General features: G+C 37.7%; 1 protein-coding gene across 1 annotated transcript; it reads left to right on the top strand.

Moving 5' to 3' along the window:
• The first annotated feature begins 16,215 nt into the window (after positions 1 to 16,215).
• On the top strand, positions 16,216 to 19,324 carry LOC134671707 (pheromone-binding protein-like). The gene is made up of 4 exons (XM_063529540.1): positions 16,216 to 16,349; positions 17,267 to 17,401; positions 17,860 to 18,040; positions 18,707 to 19,324. Exons 2-4 carry the CDS (start codon positions 17,267 to 17,269, stop codon positions 18,886 to 18,888), a joined length of 498 nt encoding a protein of 165 aa, XP_063385610.1. The 5' UTR covers positions 16,216 to 16,349; the 3' UTR covers positions 18,889 to 19,324.

Consider the following 19,324-nt stretch of genomic DNA (forward strand, 5'->3'; position numbering starts at 1 on the left):
CTACAATACAGCCTGTATACAGCTTTTACGATTAAATTAGCTTGTAGTGTTTCACAACACTTAAAGTTTTAAAACGGACTTGACAGATACTTTTGTACAGCTAAAAGTGCCAAGTGTTACTACAATACAGCCTGTAAACAGCTTTTACGATAGAATTAGCTTGTAGTGTCTCACAGCACTTTTCGCTTTAAAGTAGTTTTTTATATTCTGATAAAGCACCCCATGCTTCCGCAGAATCCTTTATAATGATTTTATACAGCTTGAGCTGTATAATGTCTGTAAAATACCTTTTATACAGCTTAAATCTTTTCTGACACTCTTATACGTCCCTTAAATCACTCTAAGTTCTAAATTGGCTGGTATATTGATGTTGCCGACACTTCCATGCTGCTTGGGAATGCATTAAGTTCCCGTAAACACCCAATACGGGCCCTCGCAGTTTACATTTACAATTTAAGGGTGATATTTTACACGTCACGATACGATTACGATGAGATAACGATTTAACGACTCCTGAAAATCTCTAATAATCTTATAGTTCTGACACCTAGTATGTAATTCGACATTAAGAGACCATATACATCTCTTAGTAATTGTAATACGTTAGATTGAACTGTTAGTTTTATTTTATAAAAATTGTTGATGTTATTATTATTGCTTTTATGTAAATTCAATGTTGACGTGTAAAAGTGCCCTTGTGGCCTATTTGCTGAATAAATGTTGATGTTGATGATGTTGATGTCTAATAATAGTAATAATTTATAAGTAATATCTACTTATATATGCTGTAGCTGTACCTAAGGACGCGAACTCCCGTCGGCTTACTGAGGCATTGGATCATCTGGAACTATATTTTGGTTAGCAAACCAAGGACCAAATAGCATATTTGGTTTGGAATTTGGAAACATTAGATGATCATTTTGTATGAAAACAGAATTGCCTAATGATTTATAGCTAGATATATTTAATGACTTCTGATATATTTACTGATTTACTTGCTTCAGCTAGAACTTTTTTGCTAAACTCAGATTTAGATAATGTAGGGTAATTGCGTCAGTTCACCGTCCATGTGCCTTTTTCCGTCCACTTGGCGTAGTTGCTACAAAGAATTGCGTGTAATTTGAATATACAGGTATATAATTCAAATTATGTATACGCAATTGCCCTATATAATCATTCTTTAAAAAATATCTTTGAAGTCGATTCGTACCATATAAAATTCCTTAAAAACGTTCAAATTTTCCTTAAACTCTACCCCACAACTTTCACCAACCACGAACCAAGCTAATCCCACCTCTATTCCCCATCCCATGAGATACACGTGACTATTTCCCGACCGCATATAGCGTTGTTAAGCCAACGGAATCCAAAACGCTACTTAAGAGGCCCAATTTCCTGGGAGTTTAAGGGTTCCGGAGATTCGAGCGTTTCAATCCAGACGACATTGTAAGGAAATGGCTTACGGTCCTTTCCAATGTCTTTGTCCAATGTGTATATTTATTTTGCATCTCACATTTTGCTTAGTGAGAGAGTGGGACGCAATACAGATTGGACCAAGATATTGGACAGGTGGAATACCCACCTTACTTAGATTCTTGTGCAACATAAATCAGCATAAGAATCCAGCATCTAAGCTATAAAAAAAAAAAATATTTATTGTATGGTTATGGGTGAGGTTTACAAAGGTGGTACAAAATATTTATGTTCTCCATATCCTGCCTTACAAAAGCGTACAATATTAGTAAGTTGTCTTAGAACTAAATACTATTTTTAAACTTCAATAACACTTTTAACAATAAACTATGCTAGATAGACTCAATAATAATGAATAACGTGAACTAGCTCTATAGCTAGTCAAGCAAATCTTGTCAGTAAAAAAAGGCGCGAAATTGAAATTTTCTATGGGCCGATATCCCTTCGCGCCTACATTTTTCAAATTTGCCTCCTTTTTCTACTGACAAGATCTGCTTGAGCAAGTATAAATTTTGCACCGAATTGAACAGAACAAAGTCATCATTATAAATGTCATATTTTCATAGATATTTGACATTAAAGATGACATGGCCTTACTGTGTCATGGAATATGCCATGCAAAGTTACCGTGATCTGACTATTCCTCCTCTCCTCCTCCTCTTCTTCCTCCTCCCCCTCCTATATATATATATATATATTTCCTCCGACTTCTTTTCTTTGGGCGAAAAATATCATAAATTTATGATTATAGTTTTTTTACAAGCAGAAAAAACTGGTGTAGCTCGCGCTCGCTGCCTACAGTCGTAAATGAAATGACACCTAAAAAGCCCGGCAGTGAGGTCCGAGTTAAAACCATTTAGCTTTCAATTATCCAGCCTATGTTTAAAGAAAGTTACGATCAGCGTTTACGACTCTGTAATAATTACAGACGAGAAAAATTACATGTTTGTTGGGTCTTAATGTCTGAGGCGATTTATAGTAGTTCATTGACAGTCTGCGTGTCTTGGCAGCCGCAGGATAAAGATAAAGTAGGTTACCTATGATTGTTTTTTATTTATTTTAAACTTCAATCAGGCAATAAGGCCCATATTTCAAATCTTAAAGCCTAACATACACCTACCTATATAAACTTAAAACTAAACACTTTTTTGGCAACCGCACCGGCTAAAGGTGGCCACTGACGAGCCTTCCAACAGTCCAAATAGCGTGGCTGCAATCCAAAATCGGTCCGTGAATGTCAAAAACGTACAATGTTTAATATTAGGATGCCGTCCATTTGGATGAATCCATTGTAACGGCATCCATTTGGAAGGCTCGTCAGTGGCCTGCTTAAATTAGCTGCTTATTGCGTCGGACTACAGTTTGCCCCAGAACCTCCGAAACACGACACCCACACACCGAAATCGACAGCGGTCGCGGCACGCGCACCACAAAAGAGTTGAAGTGCACGTAGTGGCGCGATCGAAGCTGGAACACCATCTTACACAACTAGGGCCGCAAAAATATATGACGCGCTCTTATTGCGCTCCAAATAAGAACGTGTCACATATTTTTGCGGCCCTAGTTGTGTAAGATACTATTGCTGATGACTGTACATTATCTCACATAGACCCTGTAAGGGCACAACATAGCTTACTTATAACATATTATTATATATATATTTTTTAATTGTATTGTATGTATGTAATAATAATAATGTTTCAGGTCAAAACGTTCAGGAAAACGGCCATTTTTTGCGTGGAAATAAATCATATACTATTAAAGTTGATGATTTGTCTGTATTCAGTTTTATTAAGGCTTTTATAATAGGTACAGCATAGAATAAGTTTGACCATTCTTGTAAGAGTCCGACAAAAAAAGTAGGCTTAAAAGTTCATTTATTAATTGTTTATTTCAAAACAGAGGAACTCTATGGTTTTACGAGGTCTACGTACCTAAAACATTTTACACGATAGCTTAGTAAATAAAAAGCCTAACATTTTGTTCAGCTTATACCAAACTAGGTGAAGAGGAAACCTGTACAGATGTAATAAATTCGATTAAGCCATTATCCCCCCACCCAACGAGATTTGAATACAAAACTCGTCGGCACGACATCGCGTCATTCGCGTCTTCTAATCGTAAAGCAGGCCACTGACGAGCCTTCCAAATGGATGCCGTTACAATGGATTCATCCAAATGGACGGCATCCTAATATTAAACATTGTACGTTTTTGACATTCACGGACCGATTTTGGATTGCAGCCACGCTATTTGGACTGCTGGAAGGCTCGTCAGTGGCCACCTTAAGAGCCAACAGGAGTGGTAATTTCTCCATACAAACGTACTCCTCGTTTTCCTCGGTTTTTGAAGCTAGAGCAATGATTTTTTCAACACAGATTAATTAATATTGTCAATATCTGTGTCGGACCGTTTTGCTTTTTTTGATATTTTTGTTTTTTAAGGCGCTAGAGCCCTTCAAAAATGGCCAAAATGGCCAAATTGACTATGCCGCAATGAGAGGCGTGGCATTCAAAACTGATATCAATTAGCCAAAAAAACAAAACGGTCCGACACAGATAATTTTATAATCATTTAGATTTCAAAATTTGGTTACGATTGGTTAAGTTTTGGAGGAGGAAACAGAGGAGTACGAAACCTCGATTTTTGAGATTTTTACGCAGGATTTTTCGCCTTATCCTTATCGCACTACTTTTAGGTGCCGCTTCCGTTAGCGAGACGGATATATTTACTTAAAATATTTAAAACTCAGCTCCTGTTTCGTCTTAAAGTTACGGTGACGTTTGTTGTAGGGATGGTGGAAAACAGAAGCTGGAAGCATCGGATTTTTGTTATACTTTTTGGAGCTTAGGATAAGTTATTATTAGAAAAAGAATTTTTTTTTTGCTACAAATGTGGTACAGAGAGATAAAGTGTTCACATGCAATTTCGCGACTTCAGCATAGGTTTCTCGTATTTTTTAAACCTACATAAAATTAATAATTTTATATATTTTTGATATGATGATGCTCAAAATGTGTCTAATAGGAGCCATCAATTCACATAATAATATGATAATAGATGAAAATAAAATGTGAGACTATAGACCGAGCCTATTTCATTTTGTCCAACTTCTGCGTTTAAAAACAAAATGCTCACAAACGTTTCCAACGCGACAAAACATGAAAACGGCAGCTCATATCTAATTCATTAAATTACCCATTATTTTCCATAACTACCAAAACAGTCATAAACAACGTATGTATGTCTGTCACCACATATCGTGAGGGAATGCACTGCCCATGGGGCTTATTAGTCGTTATGGTTATACGCGTTCGGAAGTCAATATGGCTTTTACTAATTTTCAGGCAGTTATGGGCACTTTGGGGCTGTATTCCTAAGGCAGTTTCGGGCTGTATATTCGGGAAATGATAACCCGCAAGGGAATAAACTAAGTTTGTATTGAAGCTATTAAAGTAGTGAATTTAGTATACCTATAATATAGATAGGCACTTATTTACCGACGTCAATCTCCTGCTTTTTCCTGTTAAACAATTTGTCTGTAATTCTTCAGAAAACTTTAAGGATGACTGGAACGGTCCTGGTCCGGACTGCGGCTTCCGACACTTCTTTTTCTATGATAGGTGATCACGTGATGCTTTCTATAGAAAACTAAAGTGACGGACGCCTTGACCGAGACACAGACCGTACTAGTGTGAGTCATTCTTTAAGCAGTTGCATGAATAATTACATCCATAAAATTAAGTATGAAGCAATTTATTCACAAACTTTGGATAAATGAAAAACTCGTAGCAGTAAACAGGTAATGCAAAGAGTTTTAAGTGAGAAACAACAACATACATCCCAGACTAGTACTCAAGTACGTGGTACGACACCAAACAATTTTTCACTTTTGAACACAACCGAAAATCCAAATAAAACCCCAAAAAATATCCCCATACCGGCCATTTCGCCGCGCATATCCGGAGATCTGAAGCCAGATAACTTTCCATACCTTAACAAGGCATTAATTCACGCGTCACGGCATTTTGATCCTTATTTAATTGATACATGGTTGTAAATAGGAAAAAAAGGTTTTGTCACGGGTGTCACGGGTTCGAATCCCGTGATATAAGCCCATTCGTCACAGGACTGTGTCCCGTTGTGGTAGCCATTACTGCCGACTACTGGATAAAATAAGTAATATAAATGTGATTATATTCAATGAATTAAAATCTTTAAACTTAGAATTTGAAAAACAAAATAATATATTGAACTGAATTTCCAAAAAGAATAGAAAGAACTTAGAAGATACACGAAAAAGAATCAATAAGTAGGTAATTTCTAGAAGTTATCATCAATGCTGTTAAACATTGAAGTAACATTCATTAACCTACTAAGTATCTTTGCTTTGATATATGTTTTACTGTATCTGTTTCTAAGATAACCAGTTCTTATGTCTATATTATATCTAGTTTTATGCTTTTCAGAATAGAAAAGAAAAGAAACATTAGAAGCCGAAGCAGCAAATAATTGTGTGCGTCAGATAAAACCCATAATGCCTTAACAAACCTGAGCCTAATATACAATCACCCCTATCCACCAAAAGCCTCCTGCCCAAAAATTCCACCAGTTACCAAAAAAGTCTTAAGTCTACCAATTTTCCTATACAAATAATACATTTCGAGCGAAGCACAAGCACTGACCGCTCGTTTATCATTTCCTTATCGGTCACCGGCCATTACGGATTAAAAAACACTTCGCAACCATCTAGATGCCCCCGAAAGCATCCAAAACTGAAAAAGCACAAACACAATACATAGTTACATCGGAAAAACACCCTTAACTTATTGGAAAACGTAGTAGTTATAGAGGCGTTTTCCCTAAGTTTTCCATGTCCGAGTTTGTGGGTGAATTAGTAATAGCATTAAGTGTACCCCAGGGTTCGGTTCTGGGCCTTTGTTCTTTATTAGCTGCGATGTTTTATACAATTAATTGTTTCTCCATGCAAATGACTGCGTTTTGTTTTTATGTTTAGTGAGACATTAAATTTGAAAGTTAGTATATAGGTACGGTTTAATTCAATAACTTTAAATCCTTTGAGGGCCCATTTATAATGTTACATTTATGCTCAAATGTACTGCATAATGTTACAATGTATAGGTGTACTTTGTAACATTATGCAGTTCATTTAGATAAGCAGCTGCTTATCTACATTGATACTTCCTTAATAACATACGAGCTCCCAGACTTTGTTTTTTATTTGCCTGTAAAAACATAAATAATGATTTAATAGTAAACCATCAAAATAAATAGCAATATAATAAGCGAAATGATGTTGTTATTGAAGTTACTATCTTTTATCAGGCCACAATATTTTTTAATTTCAAAATATACTTATATACCTACTAAAGAAGCTAAGTCGTGCTCATAAATAGAAAGTTGTTTTTACCTTTGAGATATAATGTTACTTCCATATTCACCGTAACGGTATATTTAATTTAAAAGCTCATTGATTCTTAACAGGCAAATTATCATCTGTATTTAAAACGAAAACCAATTACTGGACACCTCGGCTACCTCTAACAACGTGTAACCAAAAACCCAAAGATCGCTGATAATCTTAAACTCGTAAAAGTACACATTAGCTTTTCGCAGGCATTTAAATTCCTAATTTTACGACTACTTAAGAAGACAGCGGAATAAATATGCCATTAAATAAAAATCGAACGAGTCCAAATATTTGCTCCGGTCGCTCGTCGACATGTTCATATGAATTTCATGAAGAAACCTCGAATGCATTTCTGAGTCAAAAGACAGGTTTCTGCAACGGGCATTCCGGATCAGTGCAACCGAGACATAACAGCATAAGCTCCACACCCATCACAAGTCAAATTAAACCCTGACCTCCACAAATTAAGACATAAAGTTAAACTAAACGTGACCTAACATCGTGCCTTGCGTGATCCATCACCGTAGACCAGTTTTTCGAAGATATAAACGTGACAAGGGCTGAGCGATCACTTAATAAACTGAATTTTATTTCAAGCGAACAACAGATCAATGTCCAATGACTTTTTGTTGCAATGCACGGCTCATTGCAGTAGTGAGGTCTTGTCGAATGCCTTAGTAAATTTTGCACCGAAAGTTTTTGTTCTAACATCAGTCTTTTATCATTGTTTTAAGGTTTGTTTTGCTATTTATTGATGGTGGTTTATGGGTTACGCTTCGTTTGTCTGTCGGACGTTAATTAGCGAGTCGGGAGACCGGTTGGGCCCACGAAGGCAACGGGACCGCTCTCCTGGATCTGTCTCGTCTAACACTTCAAGTTCCCACCGCTTTAAAAGCGGCTATTTTCGTAATTGAATATTATAAGCATTTGCAATTGGCTGCGCTCCAGTTCGTAATGTTTCTGAAGTACCTAATTTATGTACTTAGTCAATTATTCAAGTTTCACTTTGAATTTAGATTTACATTCTCGGAAATGTATAAGTTACTGTTAAAGTATTTTGCAAGGTATCAATCAACATATAGAATTTTACAACGGTATACTGTTTAACGGTATATTGGTTGCACCGTGTACTTGTATTTAACAATAACGGAATCACAGACTTAGTCATAATTCTCATAAGTCATAAACGTCGTGAGGTCGTTAGGCATTTACAGATGTTTGTAGAGATCGAAAACAAAACCCGTCATAAAGATAATTTTACTAGCGTTGGTTTAATGTCGATTGAAAACTATGGTAAAGGAATAAAACATGATGAAAGTTTTGTAAAATAAGTAAAAGATCTAAGTACTCCATAGTAATTTATATCCTTCTAGGAATAAAAATAAATGACTCAAAGGAGAGACCATTATGTAGATAATAATACACATTATTGCAAAAGCTATCTTCAGGGATTAATATTCAATAATTGCGCAGACGCAGTAACTTTTAAGCTCCGCTCAAGGTTGTTATTCTAAATGCGAACGAGTCCAGGGTTTCAACCGAATCACAGAATAAATAATAGTACTAAGTACAGAAGACTCACTCTCTAACAAAACGCGTCTGTTACGATCAGCACAGATATGGCCGCTAGGTGGCGACAGCGCCACGCGCGGCTTATGGCTTTCCCCAAAATTGGGGTGGAACGGATGTACCTTTAGCTACCTGTAGCAAAGCGACGAAATTGCGGAGTGAGCCACGCCTGACCGAATCCAGAATACCAGTCTGTGTTTTTGACATATTTATTGCACACTTTTATTCTTTATTGGAATGTACATAATACGTCAAGTGTTACATATTAAGGATTTTTGAGGCAATTTGACGTACATGACACCCTGTAAGGGCACTCAATATTTCTTAAGTCTAGGTATTTCACACTCATAGCAATGTAATCTATATTTTATATTTTATCGACGTAAATAAACGTCGTCTTCACTCCGTATTTCATAGTATACTTTACTTTTAATATATTATATATGTGGGCTTCTATATCCTTAATTTGAAAAACTTGTAGTCTGAATTAAAATTTGACACACTTCTATAATTTTGATAAGCTTCACGAAGATTCGACTCGCATGCGCCAGCGCATCCTTTAGGAATACAAACTCCAAGCAATCTTTGCACGTAAAAGGTAACGAGTTCTCCGTAGAGCCATTAAAAAGCTCTCTAAATCCGATCACACTTGACTCTGGGTTTTATTTCGCCAATTATATTTATTACGATTTTAAACTGGAAATTGACAATTACCTATATTGACAATTTTTATTGGTGCTTGGAATAAAAAGTACATTAAACTTGTTTCTTATCTACATATGTTTTCAAATTGACCTTATAAACAGTTAAATTTAATTTAATTTTGCAGTCAGTGCAGCGAGGGAATGCTGCAGGGTGTATGAGGACTTTTAAGCCGGGTACGATGCAGGGTGGAGGCGCATATTAGACATTTATTTTATTAATCGTTCTAAAAAAAATTTTTTATTTCACGGGCCTATGCGTATGTGGGACACCCGAGCGGAAAACGTCCGTCTGGGCGTCCCAAACTGCTGGAGTGACGAAGCCCTAAAAGACCTCTCCACCCTCGGAATACCCAACTGGCTAGAAGTGGCGCACAATACGGCAGAGTGGCGTTCTCTTGTGTCAGAGGCCAAGATCCTTTTTGGGTCAATTTAGGGCAAAAAATAGGCTAGGTATATAAAAAAAATACGTATGAAAAACAGGGATGGAATTAAAAATACGACTGTATTATGTATCCAAACAGCATTTTAAGCAAAAAATTGCTTGTATTTTTATCTTTAACAGTAGGTAGGTTAATTTTATGTCTAACCAAAACATTATTTTATAAACAGCTTAATTTCCAGATAAAATATACGTTTCCAAATAAAAGGAAATCCCAAAAGTAGTAAGGAAGAGACGTGACCTGTTTAAATAAAGTTCCAAATGGCCCTTCTCCTGATACCCTAAGCAGGATTTGGAAAACGCAAATGTCATTTAAATGGTTTTTTTATACGGCAAGTCAGGGTTGCGGAGTCTATAAGTACTTGTCTGTGACGTGTATATAGAAGTGTACAGTAAGCTTAAAATGTCGCAAAAATTCCCTAAAGCTCCTACATTTCAAGAATTGAAGTTAAAGATTGAATACAAAAAAGTCAGTCATTACAGGATAGCACAAAAATACGTTTAGCTTTAGTTATTTTAATTTTAGTTTTAGTTTCATAATTCATGTTACGAGTACGAGTATGAGCTTCATATAAAAAACACGATAAAAACTTTTTTTTTATATATAAATATGTATGTATTTGCATATTTTTCTTGCTAGAACGTCTTTTAAAATAATTCATTAAGAATTAAAATTAAGTACCTACCTACAATGATTTTACAGATATAAGGTCTTTAGCTTAGAGACATAAACGCAAACGATTGTTCAAAATTATGAACAATATGCCGCAGTAATAAAAATAGTCAATGTGTTTTTGGGCCTCCCTGTATACAGGGTGACTATACATTATATTGTGGAAAAATTAGGACCGTATCTGAACAACAATCATGTATTATGTTACTGCAGCGTACACGAAAATAAATAGTCTCACATTATACATGTATACCTAGAGTTCAAAAAATCTGTCAAGTTTAAACACTCGTTCAAAACAGCTGCGTTAAACCAATCCCATACCCTTAAACTTAACCGCCCTAAATGACTCACCGATCATCCAATATCCCAAGTTTAAACCCCCCTCCTAGTATCCCCCCTCCTTAGTAACAGAGTCACGTACTGCGTCATCTTGTCTCGGGGCCTTATGGGGAAAATTATTGGGAAAACAATGACGCATAGATAACTACAAGTGGGTAGAAAGGTGGAGGTGAGGTTATTGGTTAAGGAAAACAAACGTGTCGAAAAGATGTGGAACACAACATAAAATAAGGTGCAACGGGGCAATTCCGACTGCGGGATAATTTCAACTAATCGAAATATCTTCCATTATTAACTCGAGTCACACACATCTTTTTTGCTATCTGGACATAAGTCCTATGGCACTCTAGTTAATAATGTAAAACATGGAAGATATTTCGATTAGTTGAAATTACCCCGCAGTCGAAATTGGCCCGCTGCACCTAACTCGTATTTTGGAATCCTGAATCTGAACCCCTGGTGTAAATTTCATTCGATAGCGTGATGAGAGTCCTCGTTAGTGTTACGTCTATATTTTTGTATGGGATTTTGAACAGCGCGCCAAGCGGGACGTTTGGAAACTCAAAGAATACAAAATGACACTTAACGCAAACGCGTGTCACGTCACGCTATCGATACACTACGGGTATTGTATGTAATCATATGAGAATCTATACATATAGTCTATCGTATTCGTTTGAATATTCAAAGCATATAATATGCCTGTAAGCATCAACATATTAGTAGTAGGTAAGGTTATGTGACTGCTAAATAATGAAGGACATTAAAATACGAGTATGGGTTTATGTCTTTTCGTCCGACATACCTCAGTGCCTCAAGACGAAAGTCTTTAATCAATGTGTGTTACTAGTGATGACTTACGGCTCCGAAACGTGGTCTTTCACTATCGGCCTCATCTCAAAACTCAAAGTCGCTCAACGAGCTATGAAGAGGGCTATGCTCGGAGTTTCTCTACGTGATCGAATCAGAAATGAGGAGATCCGTAGACGAACTAAAGTCACCGACATAGCCCACCGGATTAGCAAGCTGAAGTGGCAATGGGCAGGCCACATTGCACGCAGAGAAGATGGCCGATGGGGTCGAAAAGTGCTCGAGTGGAGACCACGGACTAGCAAGCGCAGCGTAGGACGTCCACCCACAAGATGGACAGACGATCTTGTTAAGGTCGCCGGAAGACGCTGGATGCGGGTCGCTTCCAACCGGCACGTATGGAGGTCCAAGGGGGAGGCCTATGTTCAGCAGTGGACGTCTTATGGCTGAGATGATGATGATGATGATGGGTTTATGAGTTTTATGACACGAGCTGAAAGCAAGTTTCATAATAACATCAAACGTACGTTTTAATGCCTAATCATGTAAAGTTTACATACACTATTTTATCCACACATATATTATAAGCACTCTACGATATCTTCAGGAACCGTATGTTACATCAGGTACGTGATCACGCTATTTGGAATTGATACTCGTATATCATTTGGAATAAAACGTCAAATCAAATTAATTTGTTTTTCAGAGACGTCCGAAATTTGAATGTCATTAAATTGATATCGACATTATTATTACTTACACAATATTAACATTGTGTAAGTAATAAATTTTAAATCGGCTATTGCATTTTGAATACCTACCATGAATGTTACCAAAAATTTTTCACACAAATTCAAATTGTTCAATTCTTAAGAATAACCTAACGTGAATAACGAGATATAATCTGCAAGAAACGTATGCAGACCCACAATCTACGGTCCAAACTGCTCTCAACTCCCCCTTTTAAAGCCCATACATACAACCCATACAAATCTCATACAAACTGGGCTCCAGGCGGAGTCGCGGGCCTAAGTAAGTTAGCCTAATCATCGTAAAGATGGTATCACCCTCGACTTATCCCGTTTTCTGAATCGCCCTTCCTAGTTTAAATGTACTATTACGAAAGGTTATAAGTGGGAATACAGGGTGAAATTTCCAAATTGATCTGTTTTGTATAATAATAAGTCGGTAGGTTAAAATGAAAGTAGGTATCTACTGATTCTAAAGTGTAAGTATAGTTTTATTAACATTTTTCTATTTCGCCAATCAGTCCTGATACGTTTATGAACCATAATACTGTATAAAGACATTACTTACATTTATTTTTCTCCATAGGTAAATGAATGGAAAAAGTTTCCTTTAATGTGTGGCTTTTTAGTATATTACCTACCTTAAGTTGACTCCAAGGAAACTATTAATACGCGATAGGAATCGATTGGCATTTAAAACGATAGCATGTCACAAATAAAAGCTTTAATTTTCATACAAATTGTATCCTCTATTTGTGGTTCTTCTACCGGAAAATTTATTTTTGGTCCCGTTTAAGTTTTTGATCGGTTGGCATAAAAAAGGTTTGTTAAAAATGACAAAAATTACCTTTTTCTCACACCCTGTATGTTTTTCCAAAATCTATAAACGCCAATCTTCATTTTGAAATCGAGGGAAGGTCTTATAAGACCGCTTTCGTGTAGCAGCACAGGATCTGGTAGCTGCTCACTGACCCAAAAAGAAAATCCACCCTGTATAGTTAATACAGAACATTTAAGTCCTTTCCCTTCATCGGTTCACGAACCGCCTTTTGCATGTCTACCGATAGACGTATTGATCCCGCTCGGTTTAATGGAAACTTGATTCAAATTCGATTATTTAGATACTTATCGGGTGTCGGTAATTTAAGAGTTAGATGCGGATTTAACTTGATTAAGATTTCATTTTCGTGCTTCTTCATTTCCCCCGTAAGTACTTAACAGACTGACTTACTTGACTTAATTTATTGATTATATAATAACTAGACTCTGCCCGCGGCTTGGTTCGCGTAGAAAACGTTAAAAATAAACTATTTTTTCATCCACGTTCTGTCGAATTTCCAAAAATCCTTAAGTTAATACTGTTGATAGAGCTAAAAATTTCAAGAATATGTGCACCCGCCGCATCTGTCTGTTTGTGTGTTTGTTCGCGATAAACTCAAAAACTACTGAACGGATTTTCATGCGGTTTTCACCTACCAATAGATTCATGAGAAAAGTTTAGGATTATTTGTTAACCCGCGCGAAGCCGGGGCGGGTCGCTAGTGTCTAATAAAATAAAAAAATAGAGTCCAAAAAAATTTGACTCTTGGTTTGACCGGCCGCCGGACGATATCGGCCTGTCAGTTGTTGGGAACTGTCAAAATTTTTGTTCTAACTGACAGGCCGATACCGTCCGGCGGACTGTTAATCAGTGGGCCCCTTTATACTTTCAACACAACGCAGCAAGCGAGATGGGCACCTTTTCGCAGGAAACATTAGAGGAATTGTAGAGTAACATTTTATGTTTAATTCCGAACTTGAATACGGTATGGCAGCCGACGACGTCACTTTAAGGGGCCCACTGATTAACAGTCCGCCCCACGGTATCGGCCTGTCAGTTGTTCAGAACTGTCAAAATTTTGTTCTAACTGACAGGCCGATACCGTCCGGCGGACTGTTAATCAGTGGGCCACTTACAAATGTACGACACGCCAATACCGATAACAGAATTCCATTAGTCGTAATCAGTTAATTTGAATCGTTAAGTATGCTTGTTAATGTGAGAAAAAATTTGCCATTCCGTGTTTCCGGTGGTTAAATAAAACCTGATGTTCAAATAATATTTTAAGGAAAAGCAATTTAATTAATTACACTAAGCAATGACAAAATGGACACTATGGACTGAATATTAGTAGAAAAGACACATTTTTATTGCTCTTAGGATACTAATTACATGACCCATTATTTGACCACTACACTGTAGGTCAGAAGGTAAATAATAAATAAATATTATAGCATGTAACTAACTCAAAAATATGTCCCATAGTTTTTAAATCGCTGACATAAGAGCTATGGGACATAATGTTTGAGTATGATGTCTACATGCATATTTTTACACTTGACTGATGTAGGGACTCATACCTACTGTAGATCCACGAAAAAATCTTGGTAAAGAGCTCATTCGACGTTATGTTTAAATCTTGATTAGAAACAGTAGGCAGGTTGAAACATAATTTACATAAAAATTAGTTTACTTCATCAAATCGTCTTCAATATTCACAAGTGTAAAATTAAACGATCTTTTACGACTATTTAATTATGGAGCCCAAGCTAAATTAACATAAATTAGAAACACTCTAACGTCAAATCGATTAACCAACGATACCAATGTTCATCAAGCAGACTGTATCATTAAGTTATAGGAGCCAGTTTTCAACGACCCGACTATATTTTAAATAAGTATAATAAATATGGCGTTTTAATGTTCATTAGGAGGAACGCTAGCGGTGTGACCGGTGATTAACTTACAAAACCACTTATTAATCGGCTGCTAACAAAATATTCACATCTATTTCCGAAACCTCTATCGATTTCGCCGCGAATTTTACTTATTGAAATTCCGATTTTAATGTGATGTGTTTTAGATTGATTTTTAGCTGTGTCTGTATGGTTTATGGGTGTTTAAGATGGGCAATTATTCAAAATTGGTCGTAAAGAGGAATGTGTGGATGCCACACAAGTTGGTTTGGTCCACAGATCAACTCAAGTACGGCGGTTATCACACTACCGCCGCATTTTTTTCGCTTTCGCCACATATTTGCGCCTTTTGGCGTAGAGACTCTGGGACCGTGAGGGCCTAGCGCAAAAACCTTATTTAAGGAAATGTCCCAGCGTCTTATTGACACAGGTGACGAAGGCTGGCAGCTACCTCGGCCAGAGGATAAGCCTGGCCATCCAAAATGATAACGCTGCCAGCCTTCTGGCCACCATAGCGCACGAAGGTGATCTGGGGAGCATTTTTAGGGTTCCGTACCCAAAGGGTAAAACGGGACCCTATTACTAAGACTTCGCTGTCCGTCCGTCCATCCGTCTGTCTGTCACCTGGCTGTATCTCACGAACCGTGATAACTAGACAGTTGAAATTTTCACAGATGATGTATTTCTGTTGCCGCTATAACAACAAATACTAAAAACAGAATAAAATAAAGATTTAAGTGGGGCTCCCATACAGCAAACGTGATTTTTGACCAAAGTTAAGCAACGTCGGGCGTGGTCAGTACTTGGATGGGTGACCGTTTTCTTTTTGCATTTTTTTTCGTTGTTTTTTGCTTTATGGTACGGAACCCTTCGAGCGCGAGTCCGACTTGCACTTGCCCGGTTTTTTACTTATAAGTTTAGTTTAAGATTTGTTATAGTTTAGTGATAATTTTAGCGTTTAGTTTTTTTTTTCATTTTGTTTGTTATATATAAATATCAATCTAAATTTTGTTTAATGGTATGTGTACTGTACCTACAATAAACAATACGGACAAAAGTCCGTAAGTTCTTGCCTAGGCATCCCTAAATTGGAACAAAAAAGTTCCTTAAAAATACTTGCGCATGACGAGATTAAGTCAATTGATTCCTTCACATTGGAAAAAAGAATAATATATACACCTCACAGCCATTTTATAGATTTACAATATTTACATGTCATGCTTACTGAACCAACCATAGAGGCAATTAAAACAACTCGCCAATCAACAAGGAATTAGCTTCAACAAACGTTTACTTACCGAACAATTAGACAGACAGACTGACAATTAAAACCACTGAGTAGGTAGCATATAAGTATAAAGTACTTGGCATCATTTTTTCAGTGTCAGTCTCTGGATATTCTTTGCACAATTCATAGGCAACTAAGGTAAGTAAATTTTAAACTCATCATCATCATCATCAGTATTTAAGAGCTATGCTCTTGTCGGTGGAGTAATCGCCATTCTTATTTTTGCTGGGCCAGCCTTTTAACTCCCTCGACAGAAACTCTATCTTTTATTTGGCTTAGATATGTGAGCCTGGGTCTAAGGTTTAGATTTTTGTTAGGTAGGTATTTGTTTTATACAAATATTATTTTATACTACGTCGGTGGAAACAAGCGTACAGACGCCTGCAACTCCAGGGTTGTTACATTTACGAAGATTCCCCTTACGAAGAGTCCTTTTTCGAAGATTCCCATAATATGTACAGTATGAAGAACCCCTCAAGTAGACCTCAGTCAGGAGCTCATTCCACAGCCTGGGCGAGACCTGAGGGTCTATCGCGAACCACGTTCGAAGTGTTGCCTCTCTGTTGCACTTGTAGATTCGTACGTAAGTGTGACAGGGAGGCAACACGTCGAACGTGGTTCGCGGTACGCCTTCTTAACCACCTTTCTTTCCGTTGAGGAATATGTTCCAAATTTCAAGCATCTATAACTTCAACTATTTAGGCTGTGAAGTGTGCATCATTCTTTATAGCCTCCTAAGGCCTAGCCATATAAATGAAAAATCCAGAATTTGCTACTGAAATTTTAACTTATAGTGCAGGTAATAGAGTTGATTTTGGTTTGAAAATTGAACGAAACAAAACAAATGTTACTCTGTTCCAATTGAATATGATTTACATCGAACTGGATTCGTACTATAGGTAGGACCTTGGGCCTCAGGAGGATAGGTAATTCTCAACAAAAAGGGTACTTATTGTCGGTTGTCAATAATGAGTTACCAACCGACAATGTGGTACCTTCTGGTTGAAAACGTCACATATAAATAACGGGACTGATTTATATTTACTTATACCTAGATGTGTGGGCAAAAGGAAGTTTTGCTCATGGCGTTCATATGCCTGAGTTTAGGCAAACTTGTGGACTCCTCACAGCAAGTGTTGACTGACATGTCAACCAACTTTGGAAAGGCGTTGGACGTCTGTAAGAAGGAGGTGAGATTCTCCCTTACTTTTAGGGCAACTTGCACTATCCCACTAACCCGGGGTTAACCGGTTAAACCTGGAGTTACCATGGTTAACAGTACAATATGACACTGGGTTTAACGGTTTAAGTGGTAAGCTCAGGGTTAGTGGGATGGTGCAAGTGACGCTTAGTTAAATTATGAATACAGTTTTACTCAGAGAAGGTAATTATCGTTTAGACGTTAGTCATATTGAAATACCCGAAACATGTATTTTTGCTTTGAACCACGTTTCTATTTTTGCTTAAAAAGATACGTTCCAGTGAGTTGATTGGTTAGTTCTTTCTTCCCTACAAATTAGACCCGCGTATGTAAGTACTTCTTGATAAAGGAAGGTACTGCAATGCAAACAAATTCATTCTACGGCGCGACCTAGCCATTATTACTTAGGTATACTTTACAAGACTACACGTACCTCTTCACCCTCAGCTAGACCTGCCGGACTCCATCATCGGTGACTTCATGAACTTCTGGAAGGAGGACTACGAGATCACGAACCGCCACACGGGCTGCGCCATCATGTGTTTATCCCAAAAGCTGGAGATCGTGGACCCTGACCTTCAGCTGCACCATGGGAACGCGAAGGACTTTGCTATGAAACATGGGGCAGGTAAGGAGACAAAATACAAGTAGCTTGGTGATTTGGAACCCTGACCCAAAGTTCGGGACTCTATCACCGGCTTCATAAACTTCTGGAACAAGGCTGTGCTGAATGCTGTGCCATTATATGACTGCCCAAGAAGCTCAAACTGGTGGATCCTGATCTTCAGTTGCATTATGGTAACACGAAGAACTTTGTTATAATTGTTATGAAGCTGGGAACAGGAAGAGATACGAAACTAGTAACTTGGCGATATTTGAAAAAACCGGTCGAGTGCGAGTTGGACTCGCCCACCGAGGGTTCCGTACTTTTTAGTATTTGTTGTTATATCGGCAACAGAAATACATAATCTGTGAAAATTTCAACTGTCTAGCTATCACGGTTCATAAGATACAGCCTGGTGACAGACAGACAGACGGACAGACAGACAGTGGAGTCTTAGTACCTAATAGGGTCCCGATTTTACCTTTGGATACGGAACCCTAAAAAGGTAATCCTCATCGTCTGAGAAGTTGGTGGGAACTTTTTATTTCCTTCTTCTTAAAGTAAAATGTAAATAAAATAGATAAAATGTTCCCGCCGAGAAGAATAGTGAAACTCACATCTTTCTAGCATCAGCCCAATAATTCCAGTCTATTTTCCGAATAAATCAACCATCCAAAACCTGTATTCCAGATGAGCAACTAGCCATGGACCTGGTGACCGTGATCCACGAGTGTGAGAAGAGTCTCCAGCCCAATGATGACCAGTGCATGAAGGTGCTCGAGTGGGCCAAGTGCTTCAAGGTGGAGATCCACAAGAAAGGCATGGCTCCGTCCATGGACGTCGCTGTGGGAGAAGTGCTGGCTGAAGTATAAGGGATTTTTTAAAGCAGGTCTCCAAACTTTTTTACGCCATATTGCGCCTCCGAACTTTCGCGCGGGCCACTGTCGGCCCCAGGGGGGGGAATGTATAATCTGATTGCTGCTGTTAGAGCTGAATCCCTGGAGCCTGGCTCCCGCGGGCCGGATTGGAACGCTGTCGGCGGGCCGGATTAAAACGCTTCGCGGGCCGGATTTGGCCCACGGGCCGGGGTTTGGAGAGCCCTGTTTTAGAGTAACAATTGGTACCTAATTTAAATGAATATGCTACTGATTTGATATTAATTGCAGTGTACCTACGTCATTCGCACAAACATAAGATAGGTACCTACATATGTATAAAAGGCCAGTTTACACATTGATTAGAGTTAGATTGACATGCAATTTGTAATGTAATCTGTATTATGAAATAAATTAATCTGAAATCTGAAAA

Source organism: Cydia fagiglandana, chromosome 16 (assembly GCF_963556715.1).
Source record: "Cydia fagiglandana chromosome 16, ilCydFagi1.1, whole genome shotgun sequence".
NCBI lineage: Eukaryota > Metazoa > Arthropoda > Insecta > Lepidoptera > Tortricidae > Cydia > Cydia fagiglandana.

Bases quoted from the DNA above. Each gene is read 5' to 3' on its own strand.
- LOC134671707 (XM_063529540.1), top strand. From the start codon at position 17,267: ATGTGTGGGCAAAAGGAAGTTTTGCTCATGGCGTTCATATGCCTGAGT. The intron at 17,402-17,859 runs GTGAGATTCTCC...CTTCACCCTCAG, and splicing joins TGGACGTCTGTAAGAAGGAG to CTAGACCTGCCGGACTCCAT. The intron at 18,041-18,706 runs GTAAGGAGACAA...CCTGTATTCCAG, and splicing joins TGCTATGAAACATGGGGCAG to ATGAGCAACTAGCCATGGAC.